At 41.6% G+C, this 25,517-nt stretch overlaps 1 protein-coding gene across 3 annotated transcripts in view; it reads left to right on the plus strand.

Moving 5' to 3' along the window:
* Positions 1-25,517, plus strand: part of NDRG3 (NDRG family member 3) — a 78,581-nt gene that overhangs the window by 5,782 nt on the left and 47,282 nt on the right. For all 3 annotated transcript variants that reach the window (XM_055307105.1, XM_055307114.1, XM_055307120.1), the window contains exons 2-3: positions 12,853-12,954; positions 21,283-21,318. In XM_055307105.1, coding sequence (XP_055163080.1) covers positions 12,898-12,954; positions 21,283-21,318 — 93 coding nt within the window. In that variant the 5' untranslated portion in view covers positions 12,853-12,897. The remainder of the gene's footprint in view (positions 1-12,852; positions 12,955-21,282; positions 21,319-25,517) is intronic.

A 25,517-nucleotide genomic window follows, 5' to 3' on the forward strand; every position in this document is an offset into this window, starting at 1 on the left:
GAATTAATGATCAGCTGGCATCATGTGGAAAAAGTTGTCTGTAGAGGCCTGACCAAGCTCTAGATGCAGGACGTTCAAGTTCAGATCCTTCTGCCAGGTTCAAATTCTAGCAGTGTGGCTTTCTACATATTGCAGAACCTCTCCAAGCTTCAGTTTCTTCATCTGTAGAGTGGGGGAAGATTATAGTACCTATCTTAGAAGTGGGTTGGGAGATAAAATGAAACAATGAATGGATAAAGTGCTTATCATAGTTCAGTATATTCGGTTAGTATGAGTATTGGGTTACCACATCTTACAGCCCTTGTTTGTCCTTTATCTCCTTGCAGGCTGTCTTAAAGAACCAATTGTTGCCAGGGTTTCTGTCTTAAAGCTGATAGGAATCCAGATCCTGCCCCAAGAGCATGTACTAGAACCTTGCCAGCAGTAGTTTTCCTAGTGTCCTGAGTTGGATCCCTAAAGAGTGGAAAACAGAAGGTAGTGCTTCTGTTTCTAGAGTTACTTTAGTGTAACCACTATGTTAGAGCTTCAGCTGGTTGGTGGGTGTCTGGGATTAACAAGAAGGCCCCTACATGGGTGTTGCTCTGTTCTAGTAGTTATCTGTACCAGTGCCCTGGAATGAATAGGATGATTATACAGCTCAGGCTCAGATTCCCAGTTTGGCAGTCTCTGCAAACCTCCTGTTTACCACCTGCTGCCATGCCAGAATTTAGGAGTGACACAACAGGAAGGTAGGGCTGTTTTAAGGGGTGCTGCTGTTTGCCTTTCAGAAAAATTCAAGGTGCAAGGACGGCCCTTCCAGGGGTGTTTCTGTTAGAATGAGGGTCTGTGAGTATGCTTTACCAGCTGCTTTTGACCACTTTTCCCCCCTACCTTTGCTTATGCGATAGCATCTCTGAGGGTATTTCTTTTGCTGGAGAGTAATCCAGACTCCTTTATGTAGTAAAAAGGTCAGTGAGCTGTGTTATAAAAAGTCATTGTTTCTTCCATGGAGCTGGGTGGCTTAGGGCTTGTTTTTCTGACTTTCTGTAGTCTCCTGAGACCGTTTCCTTTCCTAAGGGTCCCCAGGGGATAGAAGTGAAACCAACATCCATTACTCTAGATACTAAAGGAGGTACTTAAGTCAATAGCTTTATGATTAGATTAATTCAGGCTTTAACCCTGGCAAAACTTAAGAGCCAAGTCATCAGATGATTGTGCTTCTTATAGACTGATGTATGGAATTTAGCCCAGTCCTTTGTGATATCTTTCAGAGCCTAGAATAGGAAACCAGGTGCCAGTCCCAGCCCCACACCCAGTTCGTCATGTGAATTTAGGCAAATCACTTAAATTTCTAGACCTCTTTTCTCATCTGAGGTTGAAGGCCTGACTGTAGACTACTGGTTCTCAGCCCTAGCTGCATGCAGAATCACCCATGAAACCTTTTTTTTCTTAAGGATTTTATTTAGTTATTTGAGAGAGAGAGTGAGCATGCAAGTACCGGGAGAAGCAAAGAGAAAGGAAGAGAGAATCTGAAGCAGGGCAGCCCCGGTGGCGCAGCGGTTTAGTGCTGCCTGCAGCCTGGGGCATGATCCTGGAGACCCTGGATCGAGTCCCACGTCAGGCTCTCTGCATGGGGCCTGCTTCTCCCTCTGCCTGTGTCTGCCTCTCATTCTCTCTCTGTGTCTCTATGAATAAATAAATAAAATCTTAAAAAAAAAGAGAGAGAGAATCTGAAGCAGATTACACGCTTAATGTGGAGCCCAGCGCAAGGCCAGATCTCATGAATACAAAATCACGACCTGATCCAAAACCAAGAGTCAGGGCAGCCCGGGTGGCTCAGTGGTTTAGCGCCACCTTCAGCCCAGGGTGTGATCCTCGAGACCCAAGATTGAGTCCCACGTCAAGCTCCCTGCATGGAGCCTGCTTCTCCCTCTGCCTGTGTCTCTGCCCTTTCTCTCTCTCTCTCTCTCTGTCTCTCATGAATAAATAAAATCTTAAAAAAAAAAAAACCAGTCGGATGCTTAACCAAAGGCATCCCCCCCATGGAACTTTAAAAACAATACTTGGGCCTTACCCTTGCCCAGTTAAATTGTATCTTTAGGGTTAGAGCCTGGGTATTAATGTTCTTCAAAGCTTCCCAGGTCTTGCTAATAATGTGTAGCTAAGAGAAATACTAGACAAGATGACCACATTTTATTTTATTTTTAAGATTTTATTTATTTATTCATGAGAGACACAGAGAGAGAGAGAGGCAGAGACAGAGGCAGAGGGAGAAGCAGGCTCCATGCAGGAGCCCGATGTGGGACTTGATCCCATGACTCCAGGATCACGCCCTGAGCTGAAGGCAGACGCTCAACCACTGAGGAGCCACCCAGGCATCCCAAGATGACCACATTTTAAACAAGTATGTCATTCTGTTCTTCAGGAACCTTTACTGTCCATATAGTAAAGTCTGATTCATATGTTCTGACCAGCTTATCTTCTTTCCAGCTACATGATTCTTGTCTCCTGGATATGTTGTTCACATTTCTTTCTTTCCCAACCTGATATGCTCACATGGAATGTCCTTTCCTCCCATTCATCTGTGCAAAACATATCCATTCAGGGTCCATCGTTACTTCCTATGGGATCACCGCAGTCCTTATTTATTTCTCCTACCTCTGCACTGGTTCCAGACTTCATTAGCTCTGAATGCAGTGAACACTAGGTGCAATGCAAGACATGATACTCAAGCAATATTATCTTTGGAGCATAGGACACATGGAAATACCATTGGTTTGACTTTGATGCTTTAATAGCATTAACGCTATTAAAACATCTGTGGGTATCTTGTATTATTGGCTAAATCATTATGTGTGTATATCTTATAACAGTTAATGGGTTGTTATCTATGACCTGCTCCAATGGGCATTTATAGCTTTATCTTCTATTACTAATAGAAATTACTGCTCTTGCCAAGCTGGGACATTTTCCAGCAGACCTGTGCTTTCTCATCTTCTTGCGTTTAAGTTCTTCTCCCTTTCTGGAATTTCTTTTTCTATTCTTCTCTCATTCCCACCTATAAGAAATTAATCCTTTCTTCAAGATCCAGTTCAAATATTACCTCCTCTATGAAAGTTTTTCTCAACACCCACAACCTGCATTAACTGACCTTTGCCCTAAAGCTCCATACCTTTAGAACAGTGGTTCTCAAGTTGGGGGCGATTTTGCCCCCCAGAGGACATTTGGCAATATCTGGAGACATTTTTGGTGGTCACACTGGTTTGAGGAGGGTGCTACTGGCATCTAGTGGGTAGAGGCCAGAAATACTGCTAAATATTCCACAATGCACAGGACAGTCCCCCCACAACAAAGAATTATCTGGCCCACAATGTTAGTGGTGTTGAGGTTGATTGGGAAACTAACTGCTTTAGAGTTTGTCCAGTTCACAGGCTCATGTTTATAGTGCTTTGAACTGTAGTGATTTGTTTATAGACTTAATCTCCCTTATTCAGTGGACTTAATAGTTGAAGGTGAACTCGGTCCCAAACCTTTGCTTTCTTCTTAACTTCATAGGATGGAATCCTACAGCCTGTGGCCTGATCCTAACTGCTCAGTGTAATTTAGGGCCAGAGATAAAAAGAGGTCTTCAGCGTGGGGTGGATGCAGTGAGGCAGTCAGCTAAATTTCTCTCATTTTCACCCTCCAGGTCTTTTTTTTTTTTTTTAAGATTTTATTTATTTATTCATAAGAGACACAGAGAGAGAGAGAGGCCGAGACACAGGCAGAGAGAGAAGCAGGCTCCATGCAGGGAGCCTGATGTGGGACTCGATCCCGGGACTCCAGGATCACGCCCTGGGCTGAAAGGCAGGTGCTAAACTGCTGAGCCACCCAGGGATCCCCACCCTCCAGGTCTTTTCATCTGTAAGAACCTGGGAGGCCATGTGATACAGGGGCTACAGGGCATAGAGGGAACAGTTGGGGTTCAGTTCTAGCTATTGCATGTATTAGTTGTGTTGTGTTGCTCAGTCCATTTCACTTCTTTCAGCCTCAGTCTCTTCATCTACAGACATAGGGATGATGCTGGTGTACTGGGGCTTTATTTCACAGTAATATTTCACATTTTTTACATTTAACCTCCAATAAGATATTAAATGTAAAGGTGCTTTGTAATTGTGAGGTGCTATAATAATTACTCATTCAGACAGTGGTTTATATGTAAAAAGAAAGGATGTGAGTCAGCTTGCTGTAGAAGCACTGCTATCTACCTTCTCACTTCCTGCAGTCTTTCAGTCATAACTACTTCAACACCAGCTGACCCCTTCCAGCTCATTCTCCTCAGGAAGCTTCCTTTGTTGCCTTCATTCTGTTTTGGTTGCCTGTGTGCAATCTTGCCAAAACTAAAGTGATTGACTCTGCCCTTAGAATACAAACCAGTGACCTGGTGTCAGTACATCCTAGCAAAGCCTGATGAAGACCAGACAAATTACCATGGTCATGGGGAAAACTACAAAACAAGACCGCGTATAGTTTAGAAACCCAATACGATGTGTGGTCCCTTATTGTTTTTTTCAAGTAACAAAGCAATGTTTTCAAGCACTAGAAATCTTCGTGAATTTTCTCTTACAAAATGGACACAGTGCCGGGTACGATAAAAGCCTGAGAGTTTCATGCCCCTGGGATCAGGCCAGGTGCACCTTTCTGCTGATATGCTGGATGAGTGGGCTAGTTGTTGAATTTCATCAAGTTGATAACGGGGGTGTGGATCTCTTAGGATTGTAGTAAGAACTGAAGAGTTGGGGAGTGGGGAGCATTCATTCTGGGAAATAAAGTAAAGTACTACATTTATTTATTTATATATATATACATATATATATATGTATATATATATATATATGCATATACATATACATATACATATATTTATATATAAAGGGAGCTTCTGAGTCACAGAATGTCGGTCCTATCAGGAACTAAAAGGTCATCCTACCCTGTATTTTCCCTTGACTAATGAGGGAACTAAGGCCAGGAAAGGGAAAATGCTTTGCCCGGTGCCACTCAACTCAGCAGGGGCCTACCTAGGTCCAGAGTCCACATTTGATGTGTTTATGGGCTCTTTCCCAAACTGGAAGGATGTGGGCATCCGTTTTTTCCTGAGTGAACAAAGTTTGTACTATACTGTTGGACTTTAAACTGTGTTCTGTGGAGCCCTGGTGGTCTCATCACCACTTCAGGCAGAGCTTGTATACTTTTCTCTGTTTTCTTTTTCAGAGTTTTGATGCAAAAATTAAATCTAGTCTTGATAACTTTAAGGGCCGTCTCAGTGCCATCTCTGAGTATTCGAGAACACTGGTGTGTCTCTGGTCATCCTGGGAACATTTTTGCTTGCATTTCAGTTCAGAAATCCCAGTTTCTGTATTTCTGCAGAGTGATACACATAGTCATGGGCTTTTTAGCGTGGAGAACTGAACCTCATTTTTCCTAGACTTTCACTGTCAAAAGATAATAGTCCTTCCTTTGTGTCTTACTGGTTCTGCTTGCTTGCTTTCTTTAAAATATTGTATTTATTTGAGAGAGAGTGTATGCACTCTAGTGAAGGGGAGAGACAGGGAAAGAGAAAGAGGCAGATAACCTTAAGCAGACTCTACACTAAGTGGAGAGCCTGGTGCTGGGCTCCATCCATCTCATGACCCTGAGATCATGATCTGAGCTGAAACCAAGAGTTGGATGCTTAACCAACTGAGCCACCCAGGTGCCCCCTGGTTCTACTTTCTTTCCCATCACTAAGTTGTCTTTGAGAAGAGCCTAAGGCCTATAGCTCCTCTTTACCTCTAGTTTGGTAAGTAAGCACCTGTGGATTTTCCTCATTAACTCACTCTTGCCTATGCTCAGGTCTCTTGGAAATCCAAATATTAATTTTGACTCTATACATTGATATTTTTCATCAATTTCTCTGTTAGTGCTTCTCAGCTCCATTGGACTATTATTCTTTATCCTTCTAACTGAAAACTTTGGTAAAATCTGACTCTTTTCTGGCCATATGCTATTTTTTCCAACATTGTATCCCAGATCTCCCTTTTTCTTTACATCTGTGATTCAAGTAGCGTGATCACACTTGTCACCTTTCAGCTGGATTTCTGTAGCAAACTACTAAACTCTTCCCTTTCTCTAGATTTCCCTTCTAGTTATTCTGAGCAGTTGAATCTTTTAAAAATCCCATTTAATTTACTGAAATCCTTTTGGGAAAAAGGCAGGATGAAATTAGATGAATAGAGTCTTTCTCTACCCCATCCTCATCTCTATTAAGAATTGTTGCTGAGGGCAGCCCCAGTTGCACAGCGGTTTAGCGCCGCCTGCAGCCCAGGGCGTGATCCTGGAGACCCGGGATTGAGTCCCACGTCAGGCTCTCTGTGTGGTGCCTGCTTCTCCCTCTGCCTGTGTCTCTGCCTCTCTCTCTCTCTCTCTGTCTCTATGAATAAATAAAATAGAATCTTAAAAAAAAAAAAAAAGAATTTTTGCTGATAATCAAGGTTTTCAGTTAACTCCTCAACTCAGATGTTCTCTCCTTGTCAGCTGATGAGGTCACATGTTGGATTGTCATCACTCTAAAGTGATATACTAAGATCCTAAACAAGATCCCCAGGTGATTGTACACTGAGGTTTGAGGCACGCTGTTCTTTTTTTTTTATTATTATTTTTTAAATTTTTATTCATTTATGATAGTCACAGAGAGAGAGAGAGAGGCAGAGACACAGGCAGAGGGAGAAGCAGGCTCCATGCACCGGGAGCCCGACGTGGGACTCGATCCCGGGTCTCCAGGATCGCGCCCTGGGCCAAAGGCAGGTGCCAAACCGCTGCGCCACCCAGGGATCCCTGAGGCACGCTGTTCTAACAACAAACAAGAAATAGCTCTTGTTTCTGAAACAGGTTACCAAGTAATAGCTTGAATTTTATTTCTCTTCTCCTTCCTCATTCCATCTTCTGTCTTCAGCTGACTATTGAGATAGTGAGGGTTCTTGTCCTGAAATGGTGACTCGAACCTTCATTCTGGCTTCCAAGTCAGTGGTGATACAGGATTGCTCTAGGTTTCTGTTCCCTTTACTTGAAGGAGGTGCCCCTGTGGATAGAGAGGAAGAAATTTGCCCAGGGTCCTACACCCAGTATATAGGGCTTGGCGTAGACATTAGGATAGTGGGAAAAGGAAAGGTTTTTACATTCTTGCTATTCCTTACATAGATGGGAGATACTGGAAGAGTTACTTAACTTCTCTAAGCCTAAATTTATCATCTCTAAACTAAGAAATGCAAATATCTGCCTGAGAGGATTGTTAGGATTAAATATAGGGTACTTAGAGTATAATTCCTGGCACAGAGTAGGAATTTACACTTTTCCCCTTTCACTCTAGCCATTTGGTACCAGGTTCACTGCCTCAGTTTGAGGATGGCTGGTTTTTACTTGTCAGCCCTCCTTCTGCCTCCTGTAACTGGGAAAGAGGATGAACATTTTGTTATCTACTGCAGTTTATAAAATCCCTACCAGCTTTATAAGAATATTAGTAGCCCTGGGGTGCCTGGGTGGCTCAATTAAGCATCCAACTCTTGATCTCAGCTCAGGTCTGGATCTTAGGGTGGTGAGTTCAAACCCCACATTGGGCTCCACACTGGGCATGGAGCCTACTTTAAAAAAAAAAAAGAAAGAATATTAATAACCCTTATTACCAGGATAGGATCTGGCAGCCTTATCATTTATGCAGATGAGGGAACTGCAGGCCTTAAGGATCCCCAGGAGGGAGCCAGGCTGTGTAGCTAAGAGATCTGGAGATGGAGTTTTCCACCATGTGATCTTAGTCCTTATAAGTGTTATAAAATTGCTCATTGTCAAGGGCTTGGGATAGTGAGAACTGAGCAAAAATTGAATCTCTGGAGGAATGAAGTAGGTCCTCTATAACAGGGAAGGTAAACATCTACTGTCTTGTTGCCAATTTCCAAGTCACACTGGAACAGTTCGCTGTCCTGCATTGTCTGCATTGGGCCCAGCTGATAGGGACAGGTTTCACATTTAATTTGTGCCCTTATTTAAGTGTTTCTCCTGGCACAAACATTGCATTTTTTTCCATCTTTACAAAATCCATGGGAACATTAGGTCAATGCCAGTCACTTTGGAACTGAGGGCACCTCTGGCTTTCTTCTGGCCCTGAGGCTCCTTGGGGATCTGCAAGAGTTACATTTGAATAATTAACATCTTGAAGGGTCCTGCTTTCAAGTGAATGAATTAAAGTAGGGAATAAAGTGGGTAGATTGGAAAATAATTTCAGGAAATAACCACTTTACATGGAAAAAAAGGATAAGTGGAAATAGACTAAAATGTTAAACAGTGGTTGTCTTTAAATGGAAAGACTGTGAATAAAATATCTTTTCATTATTCTGTGATTTCACATTTTCTAAAGTGAGCACATACTATTTTTATAATAGGAAAAAGAACTTTAAAATTGACATTTTAGGGCAGCCCCGGTGGCACAGCGGTTTAGCGCCGCCTGCAGCCCAGGGCATGATCCTGGAGACCTTGGATCGAGTCCCACGTCAGGCTCTCTTCCTCTGCCTGTCTCTCTCTCTCTCTCTCTCTCTTTCTCTCTGTCTCTTTCTCTGCCTGTCTCTCTCTCTCTCTCTCTCTCTCTCTTTCTCTCTGTCTCTATGAATAAATAAATAAAATCTTTAAAAAAAAGATTTAAAAAATAATAAAAAAAATAAATTGACATTTTAAGTTACTGATAAACAGTGACATCTAAATGAAAAGTAGCTATAGTTTACTGTGTGATTAATAAGCACACAACGAGGGGATCCCTGGGTGGCGCAGCGGTTTGGCGCCTGCCTTTGGCCCAGGGCGCGATCCTGGAGACCCGGGATTGAATCCCACATCGGGCTCCCAGTGCATGGAGCCTGCTTCTCCCTCTGCCTATGTCTCTACCTCTCTCTCTCTCTCCCTGTGTGTGACTATCATAAATAAATAAAAAAAATAAAATAAAAAAAAAATAAGCACACAACGAGGGGTACCTCAGTGACTTAGTCGGTTAAGCATCAGGCTTTTTGTTTTTTTTTAAAATTTTTTTTAAATTTATTTATGATAGTCACACACAGAGAAAGAGAGGCAGAGACATAGGCAGAGGGAGAAGCAGGCTCCATGCACCGGGAGCCCGACATGGGATTCGATCCCGGGTCTCCAGGATCGCGCCCTGGGCCAAAGGCAGGCGCTAAACCGCTGCGCCACCCAGGGATCCCCAGGCTTTTGGTTTTGGCTCAGGTTGTGATCTCAGGGTCGTGAGATGGAGCCCTGAGTGGGGCTCTGCACTCGGTGAGAAGTGTGCTTGAGATTCTCTCTCTTTCTCCCTGCCCCTCTTGCTCTCTCTCTCAAATAAATAAATCTTTAAAAATAAAAATGAAATACGTACACAATGAGTATAGATCCCAGTTAGGCCAGTATTTTGGGTCAAAGTGGTATTGGTTTGGGGGGGTTGTTTTACCTTTTTATTTCTTTATTTTATTTTTAAGATTTTATTCATAGAGAGAGAGAGAGAAGCAGAGACACAGGCAGAGGGAGAAGCAGGATCCATGTAGGGAGCCCGACGTGGGACTCGATCCTGGGTCTCCAGGATCACACCCCGGGCTGCACGTGGTGCTAAACCGCTGTGCCACTGGGGAAACTTTATTTATTAGAGAGAGAGAGAAAGAAAAAGAAAAAAAACAAGCATGGGGAGAGGGAGAGGGAGAAGCAGGCTCCCCGCTGAGCAGGGAGCCCAACATGGGGCTCGATCGCGCCATCCCAGGACCCTGGTATCACGACTTGAGGAGAAGGCAGACACTTAACCAACTGAGCCACCCAGGCATCCCAGGTCAAAGTGTTATTGTAAGAAAGAATTGCAGGGCACACCAGGTGGCTCAGCAGTTTAGCGCCACCTTCAGCCCAGGGCCTGATCCTGGAGCCCTGGGATGGGGTCCCACATCCGACTCCCTGCAGGGAGCCTGTTTCTCCCTCTGCCTCTGTCTCTGTCTCTCTCTCTCTCTCTGTCTCTCATGAATAAATAAAATCTTAAAAAAAAAAAGAATTGCAGATGCCAGCTGAGATTTATGATGAAACATTCAAGCCACCTCATCCTCTTATGAAATGTACATGGTATAAAAACAAAATAGAGGGCAGCCCTGGTGGCGCAGCGGTTTAGCGCCGCCTGGGGCCGGGGGTGTGATCCTGGAGACCCGGGATTGAGTCCCGCGTCGGGCTCCCTGCATGGAGCCTGCTTCTCTCTCTGCCTGTGTCTCTGCCTCTTTTGCTCTCTCTGAATAGATAAATAAATCTTTAAAAAAAAATAAAAAAAATAGAAATCCAGCTCTGGTCATTCAGCAGCTCAATTAAGTTTATAGGGTACCCAGGAACTGAGAAAAGAACCATGTTCTTTTGGAGGCTAAATGTCATCAGGCTTGTGCTTTGTTAAGTGGCACAGATGTTTGGAATGCTTAAGATTGGCATGTAGGGTCCATAGTTTGAGGACTGTTTCTGCCTGGCATCCTCTGGGTTCTTAGAAGGAATGCTAAAAGGGCTTCTGTTAATCTGTTCTAATGTAGTCACAGTTGGAAGCAGAATTTATTTTGGTGTATTGGTAGCCTAGAATCCATACCCTCTTCATTGCTAAGTAAATCAAAGCCATGTAATCCTACGTCTGGAGGGAAAACCAAACATGAATTAATATAGTAGGCTAATATCTTATGAAGGCTTTTGTGATTTTCATCAATCAAAAGTAATTGTTCCTTCTTTGAACTATTATGGCCCTTCTTTTTGTCATTTTGTAGTTATAGATTGTTGTCATCTCTACCCTTTAGTAAGCTCCTGGAAAGCAGGGACCTTTTTTATCTTCCATAATGCTTTGCCCCTTGGGTACTCAATAAGTGGTTGTTGAATGGCATCCCTAACTCACTGAATTAGCATTTTCCCTGACTGATGAGTTCATGGCCAAGGCAGAGGGGAGGAAGCCTGGGGCTTTAAAGTCTGAATGGGAGTCACTTGTTTGCAATATCCAGTATTTGCAGCCTTTCTCCATGACTTCCTGTCCAATGGGATGGAGTAAAGATTTATGACTCATTACCCTGCTTCTTCCTCTCCAACTACTCCTCTTCTCCTAGAACTCTTTCCTTGTCTTCTCCCTTTCTGCATTCGCTATCCTTTGCCTTATAATGAATCATTCCAAAATGGGATTATTATCATTCATACTTAAACGTGGGTCAGAAATTTAGGTGGTGGCTTGGTGGGGTGGTTCAGGCTCAGGGTCTCCAGTGTGGTTGCAGTCAGATATCTCTGGGGCTGCAGTCATCTGAAGTCTTGACTGGGGCTGGAAGATCCATGTATAAGGTAGTTCACTTACATGGCTGGCAGGTCAGTACTGGCGAGATGGTTCCTCTCCACATGGGCCTCGCCAGGGGGCTGTTTGAATAACCTCACAATACCATAGCTGGCTTCCCCAGAACTGATGAATGAAGACTATAATACCTTGAAGTAGAAGCTATGCTGTTTATGATGTAGCCTCAGAAGTCATATATTGTTGCCTCTGCTATATTTTATTAGTTATAGGCCATCTCTGGTTTATTTGGATTGAAAGCTACATGACTGCAAATATCAGGAGTTAAGGATTGTTGGGTTGTTTGGATACCATCTTATCTTGGAAGCTGGCTTTCATACTCTGCAATGCTGTGATTCCACAAGTGAAGGCTAATGATCTTAGCCTTGGTTCATCTCCCCACTTCATTCCCATTCCTAAATCAGAGCTTCATCCTAGCATTAGCCTTCAATTTTTTCCCCTCTTAATCCGTCCTTCAAACTGTTGTTTCCTGAAGCATAGCATTGACCATGTTATTTACTTATTTATTTATTTATTTATTTATTTATTTATTTATTTTTATTATTTTTTTATTCTCTTATTTATACTTCAGTAACTAAACTGGGCACTCCTGAAGGGGAAAGACTATTGTATTGATTATCTGTTGCTACAAAAAAATACTGCCACAAACTTACTGACTTAACACACAACGCATGTTTATTATCTGATAGTACCTAGGGGGTTGGGAATCTGGCATGGGTTGGCAGGGTCCTCTGTAAGTCTACAATGAGGGCATTGGTCAGGGCTGTCTTCTCAACTGAGGTTTGATTGGGGAACAGTCCACTTCCAGGCTCACATGGTTGTTGGCAGCAATCAGTTTTTGCAGGTTGTTGGACTGAGGGTGTTAGTTTTTTATTCTTTTGGCTGGAGGCTAACCTCAGTTCCTTGCCACATGGCCTTCTCACAGCATACCAGGTTGCTTCTTTAGAGCTAGCAAAGGAAAGTGTCTTTCAGGAAGACAGATATTAAAATATTATATAATGTCATCATGTGCAGGTACTTGTGTACATTCCATCATTTGCCATTTTGGTTAAAAGCAAATCGTGGGTCCCACCCACCCTCAGTGGTAGGGAGGGGGATTATGCAAGAGTGTGAACTGGAGGCAGAGTTTATGAAGGCCACTTTTTTTTTTTTTTTTTTTTATTTACGATAGTCATACAGAGAGAGAGAGAGGCAGAGACACAGGCAGAGGGAGAAGCAGGCTCCATGCACCGGGAGCCCGACATGGGATTCGATCCCGGGTCTCCAGGATCGCGCCCTGGGCCAAAGGCAGGCGCCAAACCGCTGCGCCACCCAGGGATCCCCTGAAGGCCACTTTTAAAGTCTGTCTGCCCTTACTGTTTGGTGTCCTGTATCTTCAGCATCCTGAGCAGTGCATGACACTAAGTATTTGAATGAATGGACATAGTGTGACTATTATATTTTCAACTTCTAATTTAAGCCTCTTTTCTTTTCTTCCTTCACTTCTGTTTCAGAGTTACTGATTTATTCTCGAGAATCTTCTACTCTCATCTATCCTCATGGATGAACTCCAGGATGTTCAACTCACAGAGATTAAACCACTTCTAAATGATAAGGTAAAAACTACACTGTTTCACTAAAATATTTATGTCTTCTATGATTAGTTCATTTTCTATATTTTCTGAATAGTAACTAATTCAAAGCGTTCAACTTCACTTTCTATGGAAGAAATACTTTTTTTTGGAAGAAATACTTTTAATTATATATATATATATTTTAAAGAATTTATTTATTTATAAATAAAGATGGATGAGGTTGGGAGAGACACAGAGAGAGAGGCAGAGACACAGGCAGAGAGAGAAGTAGGCTCCATGCAGGGAGCCCCGATGTGAGACTCAACCCCGGGACCCCAGGATCACACCCTGAGCCAAACGCAGACACTCAACTGCTGAGCCACCCAAGTGTCCCTAAAAATATATTTCTTAACATTCTTTTTGATGTCTGTCCTTCCCTTTTTCTTTCTTCCTACTTGTTTTTTGATGGGCCAAATTCAATCAAGTGATCCTTGAGGTTTTCCTGTTTTACTGATAGAGACATTAAGGGGAAAAAATAGTATGACAGAGTTAGGCAGAAAGTATGAGAGTTAGGTTTGACTTAGAATCCAAGTGTCTTGACTTTCAGTTTCTATAAAGAAAAATGAACGTCCATGGCTGGTGATGTACATAGGCTGTAATACTTTCCCTAAAGTTTGTCAAATCTGTGATGTGACCTTTCTGACAACTTTGAGATTTTCATTGGGATATGTGGATATCCATAATACATCTCATTTTTATGTTAGTGTTAGAGAACAGTGAGCAGCATAGTTTACAGCCACCAGGATTCAGGGAGTAGAGAGTGGTGTAATGATAGGAGTTACCAAAAAGCTAAGAAAGGCTTATCCTTTCAACCCTCTCCCTCCCTATTGAGTAAATGTGCCTGATATTCCCTCTTTTCTACCCTGTGCTTTTGGTTTATTGTCATTCCTCCTATATTAAAATACTCTTGTAGCTTGGTGTGAATGAGCCCATGGCATTCTTCCTGGGGAAAGTATTGATAAAAAGCAAGAGTAAAGATGGATGAGGTTGGGATGGGGGTGCTATACCAGAAGATGCTGTTGCCCTTCTGGGGTTGTTCACTTAATGTGTGTTTATTAATTTGCTATTGAATGCCACCAGTTCCATTTTCATTCCTGCGACCTCATCTCTTTACCTGCATTCCTGCCCTTTTTTTTTTTTTTTAATCTTTCACTAGTTTTTGCATTCTCCCTCATCGGGCTGCACACACTTTTTTTTTTAGCCCTCATTTGGTTTCTTCTGGTCTTTTCCTCATGTCTTCAGAAAAACCCTCCCCTTCTTAAATGTCTTTTGGTGCGTGTGAAGGGTTGTCCCCAAAATGACATGCCATGAAGAAGGAAGGAAATAAAATCTGCATCTGTAGAGCTTATGTATAGCCACAGAAATGAATAGTTACAGGTGAGAGTAGGCAATTTAGCTTCAGGAAGGTAGAAATCTATCTTAAACCTGGCTGATCGTCAGAATCAGCTGGGGAATTGCTTAAAAATACAGACTATTGGGTCCCACTGTAGACCAACTAAATTGGAATGCAAGGGGAGAAGGACAGGACACACCCATGCCTTTCTGTGATCAGTGGTCTTCAACTCTGGCTGCTCATAGGAATTATTTGGGGAGATTTAAAAATCACCAGTGATTTTATTTTTATTTTTTGGTAGATATTCTCCAAGATTCTGACTGAGTTGGTCTGGGATATGGTTGAGCTTTTTAAAAAAAATCCCAAAGTTGACTGATGCCTAAAGTGACTCTGATTAGTCATTGTTGGAAACCTATGCCCTGATGTTTGAGGACTAGGGGACAAATAGGAGGAGGATCTTTTCTGGACCCTGGAAATTCACAGGATCCCTGAGTAGGCATGTTAAAGAACTGCAGGAGTTAATCGACCACATATCTCATAAAAAAGACACCTGGAAAATGAAAGATGAATGAATGGGACCATACAAAAGCAGTGAATTAACTACTGGGTAGTTCCCCTTTCTTGAGGCCACAGTGATACCTTGGCTGTGTCCCAAGTGTGTCAAAGTGTTATATATGGAATTGTGCACATCCCCTCTCTTTAAACTCATTTATTGAAGCCCTCACCCCCTATGTTACTGTATTGGACATAGGGCCCTTAGGAGGTGATTAAGGTTAAATGAGGTCATTTAACCATGGAATTGGGATTTGAATCCATTGGAATTGGTGGCCTTGTAAGAGGAAGAGAGATCTCTCTCACACACACTGCCCGCCCCTCCATGTGAGGACACAGCAAGGTGGTAATCATCTGAAAGCCAGGAAGAGAGCTCTCCCCAGAAACCAAACCCTGCTAGAATCTTGATCTTGGACATGCAGCCTCCAGAAATGAGAAAATAAATTTCTCTTGTTTAAGCCCCTCAAGCATCCCAAGCAGTCTAAGATACCAAGCAGTCAATGTCTCATTTCCTAACATCTGTTAGTTCCTTTTTGATGTGCCTGTGCTGTTTCTGTCCACTTCCCACGCTCCCTCTCTCTCCCTGAGACATGTTCCTATCCCTCACTATTCATGAGAGCTCCCATGCTCCAGCCCAGCTTTATAGAAGAAGTTTGGCAAGAGGCCCTCTTTGGATGGTGGCATTCCCAAACATAGAGTTCCACTCCCTATAGTCCCCCTGCCCCAGTACATGAGGGCTTCTATCTTTACCCAGCAAGTGTGTGCTTCTGCATACATTGTGAAAGGTATGATGGTAATGCCCTTCATCAGTTGTTTTATTTGATCCCCATAGGCCAGTGGTACAGGGAGCCCAGATCAGTTTGTTCCCATACTGCTGGTGAGAAGACTACGGATGAAAAAAGTGAAGTAGCTTACTCAGATTGAGTACCAAAGAATGCTTGCTCTGGGGCAGAATTTTTCAGTCTTGGCACTGTTAATGTTTTGGACTAGATGATTCTTGTGGGGGACCATCGTGCATGTTGTAGGATGTTTAGCAGCATCCTTTTTCTCCATCCAGTAGGTGCCAGCATCTCTTAGTTGTGACAACCAAAAAGTGTCTCAGACATTATCAAGTGTCCCCTGGGGGCAGAGTCTTCCCAGTTGAGAACTATTACTATTGGGGTTAGGCCTCCAGAATAGGAGTAGAAGTCTTGAAGTTTTTTTGTTTGGCGGGAGTTTCTGTGGCCTATTCTGCTATTATTTAATAAGCACCTCTTATATGCCAGGTGTTTTACCTACTTTCTCTCTCTTAATCAAAAATGTATCCTTTTTTTTTTTTTTTAATTCATGAGAGAGACACAGAGAGAGAGGCAGAGACACAGGCAGAAGGAGAAGCAGGCTCCATGCAGGGAGCCTGATGTGGGACCTGATCCCGGGACTCCAGGACCACAAAGGGAGGTGCCCAACTGCTGACCCACCCAGGCATCCCAAAAATGTATGCCTTTGAAGTCATAGTATTATACCTCACTTAGAAGATGAAAATCTAACTGAAAAACGACTTGCCTAGTCAATGTGTGGCAGAGTCAGGACTGAAGCCCAGGTCTATCCTGTTTTAAAACCTGAGGCTTTTCCGCTATGCTGACCCCATCACCTCAGTGACTTGCTCTGTCTCTTTATGGAAAAGTCTAGTGACATACCAGTTCGCTTCATCTTTTTGTCCATTCTCACAGATACACTGTTAGCCAGAAGATACTGCTGTACTCTTCCAGGCTTCAGGGGAGCCAGAGGACGTCTAGACCCAACCTGTTATGGAGAGATTTGTCCTGAGATAACTATAAGGAAGCATTCTCAAAATAGCTTTAACTGAGGCTTATGTTAACTCATCTCTTGTCATTTGTTGGTACTTTTCCCATTTAATTTTAGTGTGCTTGTAATTTTGTCTGTGGCTCAGATTTGTGAAGAAGTGGGTAATTTTGCCATGCTTGTTTTGGCTCCAATGATGAAAAGAAGCAACTGCCAGCACTTATCTTTGTTTTGGGGGGCAGAAATTTTCAGGCATATGAACTGATTTTTTTAAAAATAGCTTTTAACTATTTTTATTTTTTTTCTTTTAACTATTTTTAGTGCATTTTCACAAATATCTTCCTTAAGTCTCCCAACCTCCTGTGAAATAAGTAGTTAAAGGTATTTTTTACTCCATTTTCCAGATAAGGCTCAGAGAAGTTATATGACTTGTCCAAAATTAGTGTCTAGTAAGGTGATGAAGCCAAGATTAGAACCCATATCTATTGACTTCATCCCAGATCAGGGGTTGAGGGCTCTTTATCTGCTGCCTCTTGCAGCTGGTCATTTCAACCTCCTCAACCAACAGATCTTGTAACAAGCAGGAGAATTGACCAATTTGTGATTCTTTTCCCTGAGCTCAACTACATTAAAATATGTGCCAGAAAAGACTAGCAGAAAAATACAAAAAACATTATTGATAGCAGCTATTTGTCAATAGAGAGATGATGAATGATTATAATTTTCTTTATACTTCTCTACAATGAGCATGTACCTTCCTTTTTGTAATTAGGAGACCAGAAAAAAAGGATTTGGTGTGGTATGAAAAATACTAAGCCTAGTGAAAGCCAAAGGGCAGTCTTGAGAAAATAAGTAGAAGGCCACCTTTGGCTTCTGTAGAATTAAAGAAATATGGAGGAGGGTAGTAACGGGAAGAATAGAAACAAGTTATTTACCTCTTTTTGGTTGTTAAAGTAGAAAGTGAGATAAACCCTTTTGTAGTTTAAAGTTTTCTGTCTCTACTGGTGACTGGAAATGTAAGCAGAGGAGAGAGAAAGGAGAAGCTGTGGGTGAGCATTTTTCTAACTTTTGGGACAATAGAGACAGCCAAAGGGGTTCGTGCCAGGTTTTTTAAAAAAAAATTTTTTTTTTTAAAAAGAGTTACTGACATTTTCACTAAAGAATATTATGTGTCAAGTGCTATATCTACTATGCACTGGAGGGTGGGTGTCCCTTTATGTGCTAAGAATTGTCACATGTCAAAAATGGCCTAGATAGGACTGGAGCAGGAAGTGACTTCCCAAGCAAGTAATGATGGTTCTGTGACAGAACACTGGCAGGCAGTTATGGGATCAGCAGAAGGTGGTGGAAGAAGCCTTAGCCACAGGATGCCTAAGGAGCTTTTAGTGCAGGGGGTCAATGACGCATGTCGTTAGCCTGATAGTATGTTATTTCAGAGAGGTTACTTTAGAGTTGAAATTGTACCTTTTCACAGTCTGCAGATTATTATCTAATTGTTGATAGTTTTATGCAAGTATCTGACCTCTTTATAAATTTATGACACTAAACTGACACTAAATTTTAGAAGTGTCAGTTTTTTAATTAGTATTTTTTAAAGATAATAATATAGATGGCATTTTCCTTTTTTAAAGATTTTATTTATTTATTCATGAGAGACACAGAGAGAGGCAGAGACACAGGCAGAGCGAGAAGCAGGCTCCGTGCAGGGAGCCCGATATGGGACTCGATCCCAGGGACTCCAGGATCATGCTTTGGGCCGAAGGCAGGCACTAAACTGCTGAGCCACCCAGGCATCCCTCTTGCCTTTCTTTATATCTGTTGTTTTCTGTCTTTTGAAACTATATATGCCTCTTGACTAGATCTCATGTTGGTAAACTGCATTTCTCTTTTCCCTAGCAATTACTTATATTTTAAATTCCCCCACCCCCTTCTTTTCATACTTCTCTTCATTCATTGGTCTATTCTTGGTTGCTTCTTGCTTATTTTCAGGCTTGTATTTGAGAGAATGACTTTTTAATTTACCTTCTTGAGCTGCTTCACTTACCTTCTACATTTGGCTGAGGCTACACCAGGAAATACTCCCCCTTGGTTTGCTTCTACGTATACTTCCCGAATAGCTTATCAGGATTTGTGTCTCTGTATTCTGTGAGCAAGATTTTAGTTTCAGTCTAGAGAAATTTTTTTCTAATCTTTCTATATAATCTCTGAAGGAGCCTCCAGGAGCCCTGTAAGATTGAAGCCCTAATATCTGTTTTTACATCATTGTATGTTATACCTCAAAAGATTAAGTGAATCTTTAAATCTTATATTACAAAATACCAAGTTACAAACATATTTTTTGTACTATACCAATGCTTTTTTCTAGTTTTCTAGGTACAAAAAGGGAGGTACTTGCTCATTATAGAGAAGTATAAAGAAAAATTATAATCATCATCTCTGTTAACAACTGCTGTCATTCATGTTTTGGTATTTTTCTGCTGGTCTTTTTTGGTGTGTAGTTGAGGTCAAAGTGTAAAGACTATTTGTATCCTAATTTATTTTCATTTAATGACCATATCCTACTGAAACCATCTACCCTAGACCATGAGAGGGCCCTTCCCTTTGCTTCTCACAGTCTTACTAGAACTTAAACTTCTAACTAGAAATTAGGCAGTGACTTTCCTAAAAGAGCTCTCAGGTACTTTGTGGGGCTAGTAGGAGCCATGGGACACTATGATCCTTTTGCCAGTGGCAGCATTCTTTGGAGATGTGCTACCCAGTCCTATCTGTGTGGTGTCTTAGTTGTCTTTCCATGCTGTGACTGCATCATACTTTATTTTGTGAACCTGGTTTCATGCCAGGAATAATACTTCAGGCTAACTGTCTCTACCACTCTCTTTCCTGTTCTCAGTACCATCTCCTCTATGATTGCTAATCTGTTGTGACTTTACTGCCATTTTTAGAGAAACGACGGTATGCTCATCCATAGCTTATTCTTTCAGAATCTTTCTGTTTCTAGATCAGTGCTGTCCAGTAGAAGTTTCTTCCATAATGGAAATGTTCTGTATCTGCATTGTCCAATAATACAGTAGTTACTAGCCAGGTGTGTCTATTGAGCACTTGAATGTGAGTAATATGACTGAGAAACTGGGTTTCTTTTTAAATAAATTTTAATTGACACATGTGGCTTTTGGGTACCATAGTAGATAGTGCCACTCTAGATCATCTCAGCTGGTTCTGCAGGTTACTCTTATGGAGAGAACAGTTTGTATCTTAGGGTGTGTGTGTGTGTGTGTGTGTGTGTGTGTGTGTGTGTGTGTGTGTGTGTTTTACACCCTGGGCTATGTTCTTAACCTCTCTGTTCTGTACTGGCTGCAGTGTAGATGGTGGATACAAAACTGTTTCCTTCCTTCTTTCTTTCTTTCCTTTTTTTTTTTTTTTTTAGAATTTATTTATTTATCCCGGGGGGTGGGGAGGGGCAGAAGGAGAGGGAGAGAGTCTTACAGTGGACTCCACACTGAGCCCAGAGCCCAACACAGGGCTCAATCTCACAACCCTAAGATCATGACCTGACCCAAAACCAAGAGTCAGCCACCCAACCGATTACACCAATCAGGTGTCCCGATACAGAACTATTTCTAGGAGGATCTTCTTGAAGGGCTATGGAACTGCTTTCATGTTCCTTTGGGATCAGGTATCTAGATCCTGTCTGGAGGGGCGACTTTTGGGAAGGTGCTTAGTAGTAGTTCTCCTGGAAGATACTGCATACAGAATGTTATAACACAGTTTCTAAACAATGAAAGGTTTTTTTCCAAGGGGAGAGACTTTTGTTTTATGAAAGATCAAGTCAGAAGGTTTTTTTTCCTTCTAAAACACATCGTTCATTATCCTTTATATATACTCTTAGATTATAATTTTTGCAACTCTGGCATCTGAAATGCTACAAAAATGCCTCTGAGTCATTGCCATTGATTTTCTTTTTTTCAGTCAAACATTACTATGATATAATCTATTTTAAGAAGGTTGGTGAATTCTTGGATCTTTTGCCTATGTTCTACTTTTTAAATGACTCAATGACTTGTCCTTTGTCCTATCAGCAATTTCATAGGATGCAAGAGATACGCCAGTGTATTTGGTTTTGTCTATCTCCCACAGTGACGTTGCTTTTTTCCCTTGTTAAATTTACAAGTCTTCCATTCCTGATCCATTTAGATCTTTGTTCTCTTCTTGATCCTTTCTTTAATTCCTGGTTCTGGGCTCTCTAGCTCCTGCCCTCCTTTGCTCCTCTCAGGGTTGAACTTCAACCCTGTTTTTTCCAGCTACTTCCTTTGTGGTTATTCTAAGACTCTGATCCATGTTTTACCCTATTCCCACAAGTTCTCAATGCTCTCTTTAGGTAGGGAAGCAGGAAGTTATAAACTTTACTGGGTAACTGGTCTCCTTTCCTTTACCTTCACATGAAGCCTGTCAAAGTGTAATCTTATCTTTTAGTAACTACCATATGTTAGGAGCCCACCCTGCCTCTGAAGTCTTTTGATGAGACATTTTAGTTTTATTACAACCAAGAGCTGCACGTGCACTGCTTGCACTGTGAACTGAATTTGCTGCACGTTTGGGGAAGCCACATGGGGAAACTGACTGTGTTTTCTGCCTTCTGTTGACAGACTGGTACACGAAACTTCCAGGACTTTGACTGTCAGGTAAGGACTGTACAAGCACCAAGGGGGCTATGTACAGGATCTCTGCAGTGCTTCCCTCCCTATCCTGGTGGCCTGTAGAAGTGGATCTCTCTTCATAGCTAATCATAACTCCTTCATGTTCTTTTGATCATTGGATCAAGTTTGTTTAAAATGATTTGCTGTTGTATTCAAAAACTGCCTGCCAGGTGCCTGCTTTATGGTTGTAGGTTACTGGGTTGAACTGTCACTTTGTGATTAAGATCTTCCCTCAAATGATATTGGAAACCTCAGTCACAGATGTTAAATAGAGGGTTGTCACCTCACTGTGGAAAAGGGGCGGGACAGTTTGAGGGGAGACTTTTCAACAAAATCTTTTTTTTTTTTTTTACTTTTATTTATTGAAGTAATCTCTACACCCATCGTGGGGCTCAAACTCATGACCCCGAGATCAAGAGTCTCATGTTCCTTTGACCAAGCCAGCCAGGCGTCCAAAAAAAAACTTTTTCTGAAAGAAAAAGACAAATTAACTAAGGATTATTAATACAGAATGCAGATTTCTTTTGGCTTTATGCTTGGAGGTGCAAAATTCAGCTTGACTTAGTATTTAATTAAATAATATTGTTCTTCCTAGTCGCTTATGTCTGCCTCTCTGTTGCCAATTTCAAAATCAATAAAATGAACCAGCATCTGTCCCATCTATCTACTTTATCCATTGATTGGCCCTGAAAGAAATGGAAGGAAGGAATGAATACATGGAAATGAGAATCTTATAAGGCCATGACTTATAAGTAGGCCTGACTGTCTTACTTTGAGGATGGATCATAGTAGTGGCCATTAGAAGCAACATGAAGTAGACTCAAAAAGTACTAGGCAGGGAAGGAAGGTTGGAAAACCAACTTCCTTGCTTCCAGGATTCAACCAACCTGTACACACATAGGCAAATAGTTATTTTTTTATTTTATTTTAAAGATTTTATTTATTTATCAGCACGATCATGAGCAGGAGGAGGAGCAGAGGGAGAGGGAGAAGTAGACTCCTCACTGAACAGAGAGCCTGACACGGGGTTTGATCCCAGAACCCTGGGATCCTGACCCCAGCTGAAGGCAGAGCTCAACTGATCGGGGCACCCACAGGCAAATAGTTATTTTTAGATATTCATTTTTATATTAAGTACAGTAGAGTCTCTCTATAGTATTAGCATTAAAAGGAAGAACTAATATCTATCTTACAAGCAAACCAGTTATATCATAATATGTATTGGATACCTACAATAGTTAATAAACATACATCATCTCCACTTGGAGCACTATCACAAGGTGATTTTTTTTAATTTTTTTTAAGATTTTATTTATTCATGAGAGACATAGAGTGAGGCAGAGACGTAGAGGGAGAAGCAGGCTCCCCACAAGGAGCCTGATGCTAGACTTGATCCCAGGACCCTGGGATTATGACCTGAGCCAAAGACAGACACTCAACCACTGAGCTACCCAGGTGCCCATAAGGTGATTTTTATTGTCTTTATTTTACAGATGAAGAAATTGAGAATCAGGTTTCATAACTTGCCATTGTGTAGAATTGCAGTTGCAAAACCCCACTCTCTGGATCCATTGCCTATCCTTTCCAACCTAGAAATATCTAGAGCTGAGATATTGTAAAGAGTTGAGTTGTTCTTAAAGCTGAACTTCTTTGGGCAGCCTGGGTGGCTCAACAGTTTAGCACCGCCTTCAGCCCACGGTGTGATCCTGGAGACCCGGGATTGAGTCCCACGTTGGGCTCCCTGCATGGAGCCTGCTTCTCCCTCTGCCTGTGTCTCTGCCCCTCTCTCTCTCTCTCTCTCTCTGTATCTCTCATGAATAAATAAAATCTTAAAAAAAAAAAAAAAAGCTCAAGTTCTTTAACAGAACAGATGTAATTTATTTTGTTACATCATAGCATTGTTACAGACTTCTGAATCCCAATGTGAAACACCTCTTGATGCGACTATTTGGTACTTTATTTATTTTTATTTTTTTTTTATTTTTATTTATTTATGATAGTCACAGAGAGAGACAGAGAGAGAGAGAGGCAGAGACACAGGCAGAGGGAGAAGCAGGCTCCATGCACCGGGAGCCCGACGTGGGACTCGATCCCGGGTCTCCAGGATCGTGCCCTGGGCCAAAGGCAGGAGCCAAACCGCTGCGCCACCCAGGGATCCCCTATTTGGTACTTTATAGATGCAAGAGAATCAACCTAGTACTGTTAAAGAATCTCTTGCTAAAGGTCCTTTACTCAAAAAATAAGTCATTTTTTAGATAAGTGGTGGCAGTCAAGTTTGGGTTTGTCTTTAATTTGCTCTAACTTCATTTATGGTTTGGATCTAGGTTGAACCAGTTGAATTTGACTGTTAATATCTAATGTAATTTACCTAGAAGGAGATCATTTAAGAGAGTATGACAGTAAAATTCAAGGTGAAGAATTCTAGAAAAAGTGTATGTGTACTTCTACTTAAAAGTATAAAATGTAGAAGCATTGATTTTCACCAAAGTGATTATCCTCCTCCTTCCAAAAAGAAAAATTAAATATAAAAAATTACAGGCTCAGGGTGCCTGGTGACTGTCAGTTGGGCAACCAACTTTTGATTTCAGCTGGGGTTGTGATCTTGGGGTCCTGGGGTCCACTTCTGCATCGGGCTCTGCACTCACTGGGGAGTCTGCTTCAAATTCTCCCTCTCTCTCCCTTTGCCCCTCCCCCTCCACCCCCTCATCCCCTCCCACATGGTCTCTCTCTGTCTCTTTGTTTCTCTTTTAAATAAATAAGTAAATCTTTAAAAAAAAATTACATGCTTACTACAAAATAGATAAGAAAAAAACCAAAAGGTAAATAAATAAAAATTACTTGCTATTTCACCAGTGTGAAATATATATATTTGGTATATATCCTTTATGATTTTTATGATATATATATTTGGTATATATCCTTTATGATTTTTTCACATAAATATTTGGATATAAATGGGATTGAGCTTTAGAAACATAATTATGAATCATTCTATTTTTAATTGAGGCTTAAAAATAGTCTGGCAGGGGCACCTGGTTGGCTCAGCGGAAGAGCATATGACTCTTGATATCAGGGTCGTGATTTCAAGCCCCACGGTGTGTGTGGAGATTACTTAAATAAATAAATAAATTGGACAAAAAGAGTCTGGCAAAAACTTGATATTTTTTGTGAAGCCTTAATATAATAACATGTTCTGGCCTTGTGAAATACAAGTTTTAGTTCAATCCTGATACAAATAGAACAGTGGCAAATGTTTGTCACATGTCTGTCACTGGTTTTGAGTATACAGGTTTTTTGTGCTCTAAAGGAGAAAAAAACATAAACTTCTTTTTTTCCTCCTTCCGGCACCCACAAATGCACTTCTACCACCATTCCTGTCTCTCTGTTAAAGGCTTACGTGATTTTCTGGAGACTGGGACAACTGGGTCAGGGGTCTAGCAATAGGTTGATAGAAGGCCCAAGAGCTAGAAACAGTGATCTCAGAAGTCTAGAATGGCCTGGTTTGCCTGAAGGTGTCCCAGAAACTTGGGCATTCTTAGGAGACAAAACGGAACATATTTAAAGCCAGCATTGTCACTAAATGGCAAAGCATTCAGCATTGGCATTGGTGTTCCCCTTTAGCATAACTGTGGCACCAGATTACCTGAAGCCATTTAATCAAGGCTTCCTTCTGATATCTGTCTTGCCTCAGAAAAATCTTTAAGGCATATTTGATGATGTCCCTGGGAAGTTATCTTCGTGTCCTCAAGTAAGCTCACAACTTCAGTCTAAGCCACCTTTTCCCTCTATTTTCTGTACCAATCAACTACATGGTTTTTCTCTCCCCCTAATAATTGAAACTGTAATTAGAAGTTTACCATTTGTCAGGGTTGCCTGGCTGGCTCAGTCTGTGGGGCATGTGACTCTTGATATTGGGGCTGTAAGTTTGAGCCCACATTGGATATAGAGATGACTTAAAAATAAAAATCTTAGAAAATAAATATATATATATATATATATATATCATCAGAAATGAGTTTAGAAAATTCAGAAAAGTGGGCAGCCCGGGTGGCTCAGCGGTTTAGCGCCGCCTTTGGCCCAGGGCCTGATCCTGGAGACCTGGGATCGAGTCCCACGTTGGGCTCCCTGCATGGAGCCTGCTTCTCCCTCTACCTGTGTCTGCCTCTCTCTCTCTCTGTCTCTCA

This window comes from Nyctereutes procyonoides, unplaced genomic scaffold (assembly GCF_905146905.1).
Source record: "Nyctereutes procyonoides isolate TBG_1078 unplaced genomic scaffold, NYPRO_anot_genome, whole genome shotgun sequence".
Taxonomy (NCBI): Eukaryota; Metazoa; Chordata; class Mammalia; order Carnivora; family Canidae; genus Nyctereutes; species Nyctereutes procyonoides.